General features: G+C 35.2%; 2 protein-coding genes across 2 annotated transcripts; one reads left to right on the forward strand and one right to left on the reverse strand.

Moving 5' to 3' along the window:
* The first annotated feature begins 294 nt into the window (after positions 1–294).
* Positions 295–6,789, forward strand: LOC120332357 (tubulin beta-1 chain-like). Its single transcript, XM_039399585.2, has 8 exons — positions 295–393; positions 1,422–1,530; positions 1,858–2,213; positions 3,115–3,322; positions 4,590–4,750; positions 5,163–5,321; positions 5,471–5,610; positions 6,320–6,789. The coding sequence occupies exons 1-8, from the start codon at positions 337–339 to the stop codon at positions 6,471–6,473; spliced, it is 1,344 nt and encodes a 447-aa protein (XP_039255519.1). The 5' UTR covers positions 295–336; the 3' UTR covers positions 6,474–6,789.
* Positions 6,790–8,321: 1,532 nt separating this feature from the next.
* LOC120332946 (prostaglandin reductase-3-like) lies at positions 8,322–11,018 on the reverse strand. The gene is made up of 4 exons (XM_039400296.2): positions 10,525–11,018; positions 10,218–10,373; positions 9,884–10,059; positions 8,322–9,380 (listed from the first exon to the last, which is right to left on the reverse strand). Exons 1-4 carry the CDS (start codon positions 10,960–10,962, stop codon positions 9,098–9,100), a joined length of 1,053 nt encoding a protein of 350 aa, XP_039256230.2. The 5' UTR covers positions 10,963–11,018; the 3' UTR covers positions 8,322–9,097.
* Positions 11,019–15,077: the final 4,059 nt, after the last annotated feature.

Consider the following 15,077-nt stretch of genomic DNA (forward strand, 5'->3'; position numbering starts at 1 on the left):
CTTACCATCGCAAGCCGAATGACGTAATGCTGATGGCGACAGCACAGTTGCATAAGAAACCCAATCACGACGCTTCATGAAATATTCAGTTGTATCGGAGACGCGTTATGCGATTTGCCTTGCACAGCAGCACAGAACTGTTGAAATTTTTTATTCTACGTACTGTACTGATTTGATCTCTTACGTTTATCGTAGCTGTAGTAATGTACTATTAATACTATTGAGCACTTATGTTGTGTTGTTTTCCACTTATCTTTAATAATATAAATGATATTGAACTAATTTTAATACTATTTCAGTTTAATTTAAAGTCAAAATTAATAAAGTACTAACAAAATGCGAGAAATAGTTCATGTTCAAGCCGGCCAGTGTGGTAACCAAATAGGATCAAAGGTGAGTTTCTAGCATTTTTCTATAGTATCTATAGTTTTAAATCTAAATGTTCTACATTAATTTTTAAAAAAAGTACATGCGATGAAGTGGTATTTCGTTGTTGGCAGTCCTTTGGTTGTTCTTATTCCCATTTTTTGTGTTATAAGTAGAAGCAGATTGCAATAAAAAGTATTTAATGTACACAAGCATATAGTTTTGCCAAGTTCACGTTTAGATCAGTTCGTTGAATACTAATAATTCCTGAATAATTAAATGAATTTTGTGTTGAGTATTGCTAACTGAGATAAAAATAAATAATTGCGTTTTATTACCGATAATAACGTGATGATGAACATTATTAAATTTAATCGAAAGATCAACATTAAATACCATTATTCAAGCTGTATTGATCTTCATTCGAATTACTAATGACGTAACAAATCAGGCTGTTTTACATTTATTGAATACTCCGCCAGCTCGACCATCTGTTTGACTCGTGCAAGTTTGCATGTAGTAGATATATACCGCCACAGTGTGGGTGTGGCAAAGTCATGTGAAATAGTACAAAAAGAAAAATGGAATAATTAGGAAATTCAAAATGACATCACTGAAATTAAAAAAGAGAGTAACCATGTAATTCCTATTATATCGAAAGAATGCTTAGCTTCTTCATCCAACTATGTTGTCGTATCAGTTTGCCTACAATCTTTATCTGGGCATATATACATATATAAATCGTTAATCAGCACACATGTGACCCTTTTACATCACGCCAACTGATTCAACTCAATGTTACCAGCTAAGTTAGTCAATGTGAATGCATTAGAATTGATTTTTAACCCATAATTAGTGAGTCCAACTAGAACCAGCCCCGGGTGATTCTCGTTGAGTCATAAGATGGTTGATAAAGCTACGAAATTGAAATATAAATAACAAAACAGTTATACATGCGTTGTAGAATAAAATTAATTTCTGTTCTAGAAATCAAACACAAAAGTTCATACTTGCCATCAACATAGTACATGAATTACATGAAATTACAATTTTAGTTTTGGGAGGTCATATCAGACGAACACGGTCTGACGCAAGATGGAATGTACGTCGGAGACAATGAAATGCAACTTGAAAGAGTGAACGTATATTTTAATGAAGGCTCACGTAAGTTGAATATGTGATACCTTTGAATAAAAATGACTACAGTGACAACCGGTTTTGATATTGGCATGTCGGAGCGGCTTTATATTTGCAAAAGAGGTGCTGGGCTCCTTAGTTTCACAGAGTGGTCCACGTAACTGCTGGTCGGTTCAATTTTTCATTGAGGGTTGTTGATTTTGGGAACAAACCTCACGCGGGAACAAAGATTTGCTATGAATCTCCCCCATTTAAAATATCAACTCTTCTATAGATTTGAACAATATATATATATGAAATCAACATATTTTTAACTGTTGGACATCTTTTAAAAGCACATTTTACTAATTACAGGAGGAAAATACGTTCCGCGAGCCATCCTTGTGGATCTAGAGCCAGGGACAATGGACTCGGTTCGGAGCGGGACATATGGTCATCTTTTCAGGCCTGATAATTTTGTTTTCGGTCATTCCGGTGCCGGTAACAATTGGGCCAAAGGTCATTACACAGAGGGGGCCGAGTTGATTGACCAAGTTATGGATGTTGTTCGGAGAGAATGTGAAGGGTGCGACTGCCTTCAAGGATTCCAGCTTACCCATTCTCTTGGTGGCGGAACTGGATCGGGAATGGGTACTCTTCTTATTAGCAAAGTACGAGAAGAATATCCAGACCGAATTATGAACAGTTTCAGCGTTGTACCATCACCAAAGGTAATGTATGGTCACTAAAACCACGTTTTCTTTACAATGAGTTTATGTAATAAATATATATATACGTGTATAAGTATATATATATAAGCTTGGTTTGGCCTTTTCTGGGATGACCAAATCTTATTCGTTTTAGGTCTCTCTGTACTGTAGGAACTGTGAGCGTCAGTTAACAAAGTTTCCCAAATTTTGGAAAATAGAAGGAAATTTCTAATAGGGCTTTTCACACTGTCCCTTCAGAAATGCTCTGTACATGCATCTGCTGATAGCTAATATATTTAAAAGGATCAAAATCTTTAATCAGCGAAGATGAAGCAGTTATATACATGAAATATACATAACTTTCAATTGAAAAAAAAATGTCATGTCTTACGGGCCTATTATTTTGTTCCTATTCTTTGCTACCATACAAAAATTCTTGTGAAGCGCCAACATTATAGCTTCTCAATTGGGAAACAAAACAGCGGCGACGGCAGATTCTGGACTCTGGGGAATAATATTAGATCAATACCGCGTATTGGGAATAAAATTTCTAGACGTATTGCAACACATCCATTTACCAGTTATCATGTATAAATCTTTGGTATGCTTGTCGTAAATACATACTTCAAATATGATTTATACTTGATGGCCAAAGATGTGAAATTTGAGTTAAACAATGGATAACATATGGCAATTTGAAAGTTCTGTAACGGCTGTTCTCGTTCAACACAACAATTTCTAATTTGGTGACTAGTTCGTCGAGTCTATATAATAATGCAAGAATAAAGCATTGTATTTCATGAGGGCAGTTTCAAATGTATCTAAATGGTGAACGAAGTATTAGCATATTCCCTCTAACTATCATATTACATACGTGCATATCTGAAATAATTCTTCATCTTTATTTATTTTTTATCTTAAGGTTTCTGACACGGTTGTTGAACCGTACAACGCTACTCTATCAGTGCATCAACTTGTCGAAAACACAGATGAAACATTCTGTATTGACAATGAAGCGTTGTACGATATTTGTTTTAGAACACTGAAACTTTCCACACCTACTTACGGAGATCTGAATCATCTCGTTTCCATCACCATGAGTGGAATCACAACTTCTCTGAGATTTCCAGGTATATTGACAAATATGGGACAAAAAAGCTTCATTCATTTTCTATCACTCGATGTATGTAGATGCCACGTAAATGTCAAATATCGTTAAATCAAAAAGGTGTGATCCAACTGAGTTTATTTCTTAAAGCTGTACCGTGATATAGCCAATAGAGACTAGGTAGGAATAAATATGGCACAGACTTCTTGGCGAAATAAAAAAATAATTCGTAAGTTACAGCAATACCGTAGTCCTTCTACTGACCACCTAATCAAGAACCGCGGAATCACCACAAGTGCGCAATAATTTAACTTGATGACATCAACACGCACACACAGCCCAAGAAGCCAACATAAATTATTGAAATAAATAGCCCTATAGCCACAACAACAATCTTCAACCACTGGAAATGCCAAAGCAATGGGTCTATTAGTTACACAGAAATGCAATTTTTAACAACAAAAAGAAAAAACTAACAACAACATGATAAAAAAACGATCCATAGGTTCAAAGGTGAATAAAATGGTAATAACGTAGTGAAGATCTGAAGGACAATTGCTTAATTTATCTGTTCAGCATGATTCGGTTCATACAATAAGTCAATTCATTTTCTTATAGAAGGGCGAGAGTACAACAGAGGACGGAACAATCTGAAGCTCTGACTTGTCCAATGTGCTATACAGCAAAGTAATGTTTTACGATCCCCATTATCCAACGCTTGTCATTGCTTATTGTCTTAGCTTATTCAAGCGAACTTAGTGCTCCTTGCAAAAAGTGGTAAAAGTGACTAATGAATCGGATCGATGAAAAAACCTTTCAGTCGGATTTGATTTTAAACGGGGTCTTCTTAAAAGCCAAGAGATTTCGTCGGGTTGTGGATAAGTCTTCGCAAACAAAACAGTTGTCGCTTGAATTACCGACCGATCGGTCAAATTCATATATGCGGAATTGATCTGAATCACACTCTTTGTCTGGACGTTAAATCAATTAAACAATAGATTTAGCCCCACCCAAATATCCAATAAATGAATTTGTTTTTGATTTCGTACGAGAGTAATCAGTGGAAAAATCTTCAAAACTTTGTAAAACTCTATTCGAGTTGCAGTTGAGTTGATTCTAATGATTTCGTTCGGGTCAAATGTATAAAATATTTATAAATATAATTAATGATTGGCTGATCAATTAGCTTATGGCTAACAGTAATCGCAAACATCCTGCAATTTGCTTCTTAGTTGACTTCTCTTTGAGCGAATTTGCATAAATATTTTTACTCAGTTGATTTTCTTCAGGCCAACTCAACGCTGATTTAAGAAAACTGGCAGTGAACATGGTGCCCTTTCCTCGGCTCCACTTTTTTATGCCAGGATTTGCTCCACTCACCAGTCGAGGTAGTCAACAATATCGCGCTGTTACAGTTCCTGAGCTCACACAACAAATGTTTGATGCAAAGGTATGTATTGCTTTTGTTATAAATTTCGATGCTCAAGTTCTTTGGAGTCAAGTGAGTGTTACTCAACCTCGACTAGAAAAGTTCACAGTTCAGCTAATGAATAGGAGTAATATTCTCAGGTCGTGAAGTATTCGTCAGATAGCAAAACCAACAAGAAATGAATTTTAGTTGAAATTATTTTTATGGCCTATTTATATACATATTTTTTTTTTGTAAATCCTTTTTTGCTAAAATGTACACAAGTCCATATTGAATAACACGTGACTCGATATCAAGAGTGACTTTGCATTTAACAGTTGTATTGAAATATAGTGGTGTGGACATATGAACTGTATGTAAAATGTTGAATGAAATTTAACTGTAGCTATTTGTGCAACGGGAGTAACAATTTAGTGTGAGCTTGAAATTTCAGAACATGATGGCTGCATGCGATCCTCGATTTGGACGATATCTCACAGTTGCAGCAGTGTTCAGGGGACCAATGTCGATGAAAGAAGTTGATGAACAAATGCTTCTCGTACAAAATAAAAATAGCAGTTATTTTGTTGAATGGATTCCAAACAACGTAAAGGTGACTCCATAAATTGAGTTTTGTTATATCATACAATCATCTTGCAGCAAAATTGCAAACAAATAAAGAGACTTATTGCAATCTATTTGCTAATTGTATGCAATATTTGGTACTCTCTTTCGACATGAGTGAGATCGTTTTTGTTACAGGTCGCAGTATGCGATGTGCCTCCCCGTGGACTGAAAATGGCTGCTACTTTCCTTGGAAATAGCACAGCAATTCAAGAACTGTTCAAAAGAATATCAGAACAATTCACTGCTATGTTTAGAAGAAAGGCTTTCCTTCATTGGTGAGTAAACTACAATGCAGTATTTTAGGAACTAGATGTAAGCATGAATATAAAATGTACGAAAAATAACAGCAAGAATCATCTATAGCGAACCTCCTCATCAAGCCTGTATTTAGTCATTTTTGCTTTTTAGTAGCCTACCTTACTACAAGGATGTTGCACATGTGCTCTGAAAATGGCAGATCTCACAATCGTCAGTGAGCAGATTATTGCCGACATCGCGCTCTTAATCGACTTTTGTCTTATCGTTGTTAAGATGATCAACCTTATATTTGGGGATGTCAAGTCGAGAATGTGAATTTTCTTATTCGACACAAAATCGATCAGTGAATCGTTTTGTTAATATGTTGTCGCTGGTATTTTTCTTGTTGAGGTGAAAAAATCAACTCTTTTTTCAACCACTGGCCTTCAACTAATATGTGTGGCGTCGTTACTAAAAATTGCGCACTGTGTTTGCAATTTAATGGTAGACCTACTGTGAAAGATTTGATACCCTACCACTTAGTTTTAGCCCTAGTGTTCCCTATATTTTTAGCCTTAATTTTCTGTTAGAAACTATATTACTCACACTCAATGATGATGCAAGCTGTTATCATTATCCATGCGTACGTATTTCGTCACTAGATGAATCAAAATAGACAAGTCTTGTCGCACATAATAGGTAACCCTTCATTGTGAAACTCTTGTCAATTCGATTTGGCCTATTTAGGTATACAGGGGAAGGTATGGATGAAATGGAATTTACTGAAGCCGAAAGTAACATGAATGATTTGATCAGTGAATACCAACAATACCAAGATGCAACGGCGGACGATGACGAAGAATTCGATGAAGACGGAGATGACTACGAAGAAGATCAATAGTCTGACTGTTTAAGAAATTACAACATGAAAATGATAAAAGTTCCCTTCATCATTTCTTCTGGGGTATTTTAAAAACACAATATTGCAGAATTGGTTAATTAAATGTGTATTTCGTTTCTATTTGACTTATTTGTTGAAAATGCGTCGAAATATTCATTAAAACAGTAGGCCTATGACGTATTTAATTGCATGTGTGTTTTGTTCTACCGTCAATATGTTTTGTCATTCACTTACTGTCGTATATTTTGTATTCTTACATAAAGACATTTGAGAATAAACCCAAGTACTACAAAAACAATTTTGTATATATTAAAGTAGGCTACCTTAGATTTTTTTAAACAATAAGTGTCAATGACGTGCTTGATAACGTAGGAAATTGATCACCTTATAAAAAGTAACTTTTTCTGGTCTACAGCAAACAAAACAACGATTCGTTGAGGAAATTCAAAGCTCAGTAGGATGAGAATAATTTTCATATCACAGATCATCACTGCCGAGAAATATTTTTGTTGATTTGTATCAGGATTTTCTAAGACAAATCAATAGATTTAACGCAACTGCAACGGTGCTTATTACCCTCGGTGATTACCGGTGGGACCGAAAGTACCTCATCGGGGGACCGATAAGACGGCTCAATCATATGGCGAACTACGCCTCCTCGTCCGGTTACCAGTCCATGTCGGGTATGGGAACAAAATTATTTTTAAAAATAGGACTGTCTATTCTGATATAAACGAATACCCTTTGTTGAATTGCAAAAGATAAAATAATTCGGTTGAATATAAAAGGTGTGATACTTGTCGCTGAATATAAACCTTCAGAAAGAAAATGAACCAACTGGAATTTGACCTCTCGCACGTATTTAATTGGTAACTCTAAAAAGTAACGCTAAGATTAGGACAATATGAAGACATCGTATGTTCGAACAAGCGACAAAACGTTGGCTACAATATTGACAAGATTTATCTACGCTGCAATACGTGAGACGGAAAAGAGCAAGCGCCCATTGAAGCATTCGAACCCACACCAACGAAAGTCCATCGAAGGCAACGCTCCAGAGACCAAGACGAGCTGTCCAGGTGCTGATTACTAGGGATGGGCATTTTCGAATACCTGATGATTTCAGAATCGAATCTCGAATACTTGAAAGTTATTTAAATGAATACAACGACGAATTGTATATGACTTTTTGTAATGGCGTAGCGATTTGGAATGTGACTGAAATTTATCGCGTCAATCAACCCTTTGTGTCGAGAGTATATATATATCTATGTAAATTCAATGAATGGGTCATTTGCCCATTTCTTGATGTTTTAGCACAAGCGAGTCTTCGTTTCGACCGATTCATGACGTGATTACGGCTTCCATTTGAGAGTTGAGAATGAAGTGTTTTACGGGGGTAAGGCAAGCAGATAGGGGGACTCATTTTCCCCCTATAATGAATTCTCCACAAATTACTGAATACGAGTACATGGAATCTATCACTCTAATTGAGTTCGATCAGTTGTCACACACAATGAGAAACATGTTTCATCAATACCTCACTAAGAAGAAAAGAGCAATGTATGAAATGTATTTTACAAGTACAAGTCAGTGCATGTTTCGAACGAGCCGTCGAGAGCTACGACAGAATTGAACGGTAAACAACGATCGAAACGTCACAACGGGAGATGGCCGGCCTTGTGTAGCTGTCCTAATTCTAAATATCGAACCTGCTGCTGTTTATATGACAGGTCAATAATAACCTCCACAGAGGTCATTCAATTGGAGATTGGGACCATGTAACCATCCCCACTACCGACTAATGTGGCTGACATACGACACTTATAAATGCATAAGAATATTTAATTTAGGGAAAAAAATATAATGAGAGCAATTAATAACCTGATTGCAGAAATAATTTAACAAATCAACAATTCAATTGTAAAGTTTAGTTCCAATAATTACGTAAATAGATGACACCGTGATGTCCAGAAATAGATCAGTATTACTAGTACCTGTATGTGTATTATGCTTTGAACCACAGTAAAATCCCATGTCAGTCATTAGCGCTAATAATTGTAACGTTTTTAGCAGAGATATCGAATTAACGACCTACGTACGGGTCACAAAAAGGTCGTTGAAAAGTCCGAAGCAAATAACTGACAATGCATCTGAAACAAATAACTGACTAACTAATCCTATAACCGACATACCCATGGACTGGTAACCGGATGAGAGGCCTTGGTTTTTTCTCCCCCCAGGGATAAATATATAAATTCTATCCTAAACGTACTAACATTTCAGACTTTCAGTGACCAGAAATGTAATAGCCACTTCATGAAATCGTGTGTCAATCAATATTGCCTCGATCCTGATCTGATATAAATGCTGCATATGTAAAGCTCAAAAGTACCAACCCAGGATTATAATGATTGCAAAAAAGATGCTGGAGCATGTTTTCCCATTGATGTGGTTAAATTAATTTAAAATAGAATCCATATTATTCATTTTCAGGATGAAAAATAAAATATTTAACCCTGTCATTTGACGGTTTACAACCCCTGATTTATAACTATCAAACTCAAAGTAAATATCATAAATCTCATTCGAATGTTTAACACTCCAGATGGCCTAAATAAACTTCACAATTTTGCAGTTAAATCTGGAAACATATCAACAAATACTTTTCCTATACTTTTTCGAGAATACATATAATCAACAGCATCAGGAATTGACTCGATACCTTCCAATTTTCCTTCAGTTCTATTCATACCATTATCCACAAAACTCTTTGCTTCCCCTTTTGAGTGAATTTCTACAAGTTCATCAAATGTGCTCTTCCATTTTTGTGGATAGTGCATAAGAAAGAAGCCGTTAACACTGGCACTTTTCATCAATAGCTTAATAGGTAATGCAGCAGCAGCTCTGTTAAAGTAATATAAGTTTAAAAAAGATGGATAGAAAACGACATAAGTTTATATATCACATGGGCATATTCTTAATAGCGACAATTACACCTCGAGCTTTGCTTGTGTGCGAGCCCTGGTTAGCTGACATGTCTAGTCATGTCAGTGTCTCCTTTTGACTTTGATGATGCCTCTATTACGTCTACACTTCTGCAAAACCTATGTTATAAAAGTTCAAGAGTCGTTCATGTCACCAGATGGCCGACTATACAACTACTGGCTAAAAACTGGCATATAATTAAAAAACCTAACTTCTTATGAAATATGGAGAGAGGTCCAATCAGACAAGAGAAAGCATGGATACACCTAGACAATTCTCAAAACTAAAGAAAATCAGGTGAACTTTCATAACATGGTCCCAGTCTACATCACAGAACTGGGAACCATGTTTGTATATCTGCACATTATGTTACAAATCACAAAAATAGGAATTTGTTAGTTCTGAAAATATAACTTATTTACCTTCCAGATGTGCTGGAAATTGTACCATCTTGATATCCTGATATATACCCAATCACGATCAGTCGTCCACCAAGTTTCATTGCATTTACACAGGTATCAAATGTTTGTCCTCCAATGGATTCATAAATAACATCCACACCTTTTGAAAATTCATCTTTCAAAACAAGCTTCAGATCCTTAATGAAAATACATCACACCTTGATTACATGCTTCAAACAAATTTACAAAACAAAAAGAATATTCAATCATGAATCCTTCCTTCACATCTGGTTGTTTCCATAATAACAAGTTTCCATAATAACAACTGGAAATCTGACACTAAAATAAACCTTACCTCTTTCGAAGTATTGATAGCTCTATCACATCCAATAGATTTAAGAAATTCCACTTTTTTATCAGTAGAACATGTTCCAATGACGCGGCAACCTGCTAGTTTGGCAAGTTGAACTGCAAATTGACCTGTTCCTCCAGCAGCCGCAGTCACAAGAACCTTCGATATTAAAGAAATATGGTTTGTATCTGCTAAAGCACACACCTTGGAATTTGTTCAAAGTTTCAGCCAACTTAATGTTCATATCTCTCTCAGATGTTTTCAACCACTAAAGTTTACATAAGTGATGAAAAAATTACATGGAACTTACGGTTTCACCTTCTTTCAGTTGTGCTTTCATCTCAAGAGCTAGTTTTGCTGTGATTCCACTCACTAACAAAGGAAGATATTCCGGCTTTGGTTCTGGAATCCGAAAAATTCTTGATGATTGAAGCTTCTGATATTCACAAAATGCCCCACCAGACATGTGAGCCACTGCAGTACCAATCAGCTCCTTGCACTTATCCCCGGCAGCCACAATTTCCCCTACTGCCTCAAATCCTATTTCAAGAGGCAGTGCAGCACCTGGGGTATACTTGCCAGCAGTGAAATTCACATCAGATGCATTAATACCAACATATCGATTTCGTACCAGAACTGAATTTGCTGATAACTTTGGAATCTGGCATGTTTGGAACTCAATTGCTTTTCGAAAATTTGTTGTTAAAGTGGTCACCATTACTTTACGATATGTTTGCGGAAGTGCCATTTTTGAGCAGTGAAACTAAATTTATCAATAATAGAACTGAAAAGTGGAATTCGCAGTGATGAGTCAAATTTTCCAACGGTAAATTATTCAAACCAACGTATGGATAGAAAAATAACAGACAAAACACATTTTCAATAGAACATCATATCAAAATATCTTGATATGAGATATTACACAAATTGGGGTAAATCACATAATAAGTGGGACAAAAGCGATCTATGCAACCCTGCCCTATATTAACTCTATCATACATGAACTAAACAAAGGTTCAAGTTATATGTCCGTAGCACGACAAAGATCAAAGAAGTTAAGTATTACTAACAAGTCTACAAAAATGTGCTTGATTCGATGATTTTTATACATGGTCAAAAAGTAATGAAATCAAGTTACTACTTTAAAATAATGAAACTAATGAAAATTTTTGCATTATTCGTCATACATTCCTTTGTCGAGTGTAAAAAATAACCCAAATACACATTTTACAAATAACCACTGAATGGTATGAAGCATAGTATGCTATTATACACATGCTCAATCTTGGAAAACGAAGTTTATCAAAACTTCGTAATAGTTAATTAATATGTGATAGATTAGAACTCACACTAGGCATGTTATTTTATTCGCTATAAAAATAAGTCTGACAAAACTTATTCCCATACCATGAGTACACAACTATTTCATAACTCTTGCTCCATGACAGTTGGCAGTATTTTCGTTTTGCTTTAATACTACACAATTTGGGTTGGAAAAAACAATCCAGAGTACCCAAGCTGATCCTTTTTAGTTATGATTTTGAAAGTTAACCAGAATGTTCTCACTGATCTGAACAGTAAAGTTCTTATACAAATATGCACAACTCAAAGTAAACAAATTTTATTTGCATTGCCAAACTGCACAGTCATGCGTGTTTATCGGCTAGGTATAAAACATAACTACCTTTTCCAGCATTTGTACACTAAACAGTTACGTATTGATTACAATAAACATTTTCAGTTCATAGCAGACACTTCTAAAACCAAAAATTGATTTTCTTAAATATTTTTACAATAGTCAGAAAAGCTTGTCAGTAAATATTAAATAAAATTTGCTCTGCTTTAAAATTATAGCAACTGAATGTGGATCATATAATTCTTATTAAAAATTGCGTCCAGTTTAAACTCCTGTCAGTTAAATTAAAAGTTATATTTCACAGTTTCAGTATTTACACAATGACAGTGAATGAGAAAAGCCCATGAACAGATGACCGAAATAAAAGCAGACAATAACGATATAACGGGCTAGTTTATTGACTTTGTCAATCCTCATATACCGGTATTACTTATATCAGCATTACCATTATTCAGTTATTGCATACCTGGTCAAAATCCTAATAACTGCAAGACGATAAGGTGGAATGACAGAATGAGTTTGCCACTAGCTGACTAGATCCCGCAAATGTGATCAATAACATTTTCCGAAAAAACATCGGGGCTAGTCTAGTAGTACCACAAGTTAATTCTAGCCAGAGTGGCATCTTCTAAGACTTTACAAGGTATCAATGGTGGCATAACCATTATTGCATATGTTTGTCACATCACGCCCTCAGGCTTCTACTGTTCTGCAAAAATCTGCAATTGTAAGCAGCATTTATGACCTTTGACCTGTTCTGTTTACCGTTACTTCCGCATTCGACAAAATGAAAAGGATGGTTTTAGGGTCCATTACCAACTTTCATGACCGTTGACCGATGCTGTCAGCTACGTTTTTTGTGCTGTTTAGGGGGACACTCGTTGCGTATCACGTTTCGTCAGGTTTATACTTGTGCGTTGCTTTGACTTGTTTAAATATATCGTTGTGTGTTAGCGTTTTCCCAACAGTCTTTTTCTCATTTATAGATTGAATACAGACTAGCTTGTATATCTGTTATGCATTTGAGCTGCTCTGTTACGCAGTCACACAAATCAGACGGAGCTACTTCAAAAGTGATGGTATGGCAGACTGGATTTTCTCATTTGGTCATTGCACTGGAATACACTGAGCAGGATTTGCCTGATATTTGGGAGATAAACTTTCCAGAGGAAAAGGATTATATACCTAAGAGCTATCTATGAAATGAAGTACTTTGCAAAGTAAGAGTAATCAAAATAAAATTGTACTGTATATTGTAATGAACTACAAAAGAATGTAACTATATGGAGGGAAAAAGCAGCTATCAAGAAAGAAAATTTCACCCTTGAAGCCAAGGTACCCTAGGTACCAATCATGTTTTCATAAGAAGATTACAATTGAAAATTAGGAAAAGGAATGATCCCCCAAGTTGTTGGGACTCTGCATAAATGCCCTACTGGATGTGGAATTTGTTTAATACTGTAATAGATGATCGGGGCTGAAGCCTGGATATCATTTGGATGCATTCTCAGCACGGTAGACCAGATGATGTCAAACTCGCACCCCTCGAACACTCAACAATAATAATGATATTTTTTATTTTTATTAAAAATGAAATTTTACATAAGTTGATTTGTATAAATTGCAATAATGGTGATATGCAAGAGATTAATAAGTGAATGGCATTTGAAATTTAAGGTAGACTTTATTTTTTTTAGAAAGTTATGTCTCAAATTTACAATAAATTGGGATCTGGTCTTATTACACTGGCTTTAGTTGCAACAGCATTAATAAAAAAGAAACAATTTCTTTATTCAAATTTGAACACAATAATATTTTGCTTAATTTAGAATTCCCAACATAAGTAGGTTCAAAATATATTGCAACAACATGAGAACACAATTCAACTTTCCCAACAAAAGATTCTTAGCAAGGGTACACTTTGTTTGAACTTCACCACATCTCTTTTTGTGATTGTATAATCACCATCTGAAATATATTGAGAAAAACATACATGATGAATAAGGTACAATGCAAATTTTTGAATATATTACCTATGTAGAACAGCGAACGAATCATGAATTGTATAAAATGGTGGTGATTTTGGGAATGAAAATGATAGCTTTTACAGTCGCGATGAATTGCTTTTGCTTTATAAAATATGACATACCTCAATCACCTCATTCTAAATTTTCTATTACTCATGCAATCACCTTTAGACTTATAAGGCTTGAATATGTTTCTGTTCTCTGGATTTTTGATGGCCCGGCTGACATTAGTTAGTTGGTGGCAATAAGTTCACCGAGACTGTTTTTCCTATTTCACAGTCAGATTTAAACTTTCTTGCGATAAAAGCCACCTGCTTTTAAATTGTGACTAAATTCGTTTCTGTATTGTATAAGCTGTGCCTTGAATTTGTGTATTACTTCCTGCATGATGAAATGAACGAAGATAAAAAAAAATTAATCACTGAATTTTCCCGCCTTATGTTTTTTTTCTCTCTCCCAAATGCTACCGTATATGAATATTTATATCACTCCCTGTTTTGTTGGTAATTTTTTGAATGACTAAGTTTCTCTTTGTATCCATTGCTTTCTTTAATTGCAATTTTTACTTTTGACTCGTCTTAGATCTAGGTGTCGCTGACTTATGATGACCATTTCTGGTCCTTCGCAATTTCCTGTCAATTGCAATAAAATCTGTTACTGTGATGCATAATTTTTTATCTGTTGTGAACTTGTGTTGTGATTTCTGGCACGACGAAATAAACGTATTGTCTATTGTCATAGTTCATGTTTTTAATGTAAATAACATATAGGTTCGGATTCTAATATATAAAATCAAAAAGGCAACGATCATTATATATGTTAAACAGTAATGTCATATCAGTGTTTGAAACTTTGTGTCATTTCACCTTGCATCGAAATATATACTATAATATATGATTGTTTAGAATCAACATGTTTTGTTATTTCATGATTGGAGTCTTTAGGCCCAATGCAATATTTGAAAGGTTTGTCATACTGTATTTTTGTGAGGTTTCCGATTACAACCTATATTCACCTTGTGTAGTCAAGTCAGCAACAGCAAACAGACGTCTTTCAGCCTGTGATTTCGCTCCACAAATTTGCCATCAAGTTACAATTTTTTCTAATTTAGGTATGGACTATCATTCTAAAGGGCTTATATTACAATAATTTTCGGGGAAACGCGGTAGTAAGAGGTGGCATTGACACAACTTGAAGAAC

The sequence above is a fragment of the Styela clava genome, chromosome 13 (assembly GCF_964204865.1).
Source record: "Styela clava chromosome 13, kaStyClav1.hap1.2, whole genome shotgun sequence".
Taxonomy (NCBI): Eukaryota; Metazoa; Chordata; class Ascidiacea; order Stolidobranchia; family Styelidae; genus Styela; species Styela clava.

Bases quoted from the DNA above. Each gene is read 5' to 3' on its own strand.
- LOC120332357 (XM_039399585.2), top strand. From the start codon at position 337: ATGCGAGAAATAGTTCATGTTCAAGCCGGCCAGTGTGGTAACCAAATA. The intron at 394-1,421 runs GTGAGTTTCTAG...TTACAATTTTAG, and splicing joins GTAACCAAATAGGATCAAAG to TTTTGGGAGGTCATATCAGA. The intron at 5,322-5,470 runs GTGACTCCATAA...TTTTTGTTACAG, and splicing joins GGATTCCAAACAACGTAAAG to GTCGCAGTATGCGATGTGCC.
- LOC120332946 (XM_039400296.2), bottom strand. From the start codon at position 10,962: ATGGCACTTCCGCAAACATATCGTAAAGTAATGGTGACCACTTTAACA. The intron at 10,374-10,524 runs GTAAGTTCCATG...TTAATATCGAAG, and splicing joins AACTGAAAGAAGGTGAAACC to GTTCTTGTGACTGCGGCTGC. The intron at 10,060-10,217 runs GTAAGGTTTATT...ATTTTCATTAAG, and splicing joins CTATCAATACTTCGAAAGAG to GATCTGAAGCTTGTTTTGAA.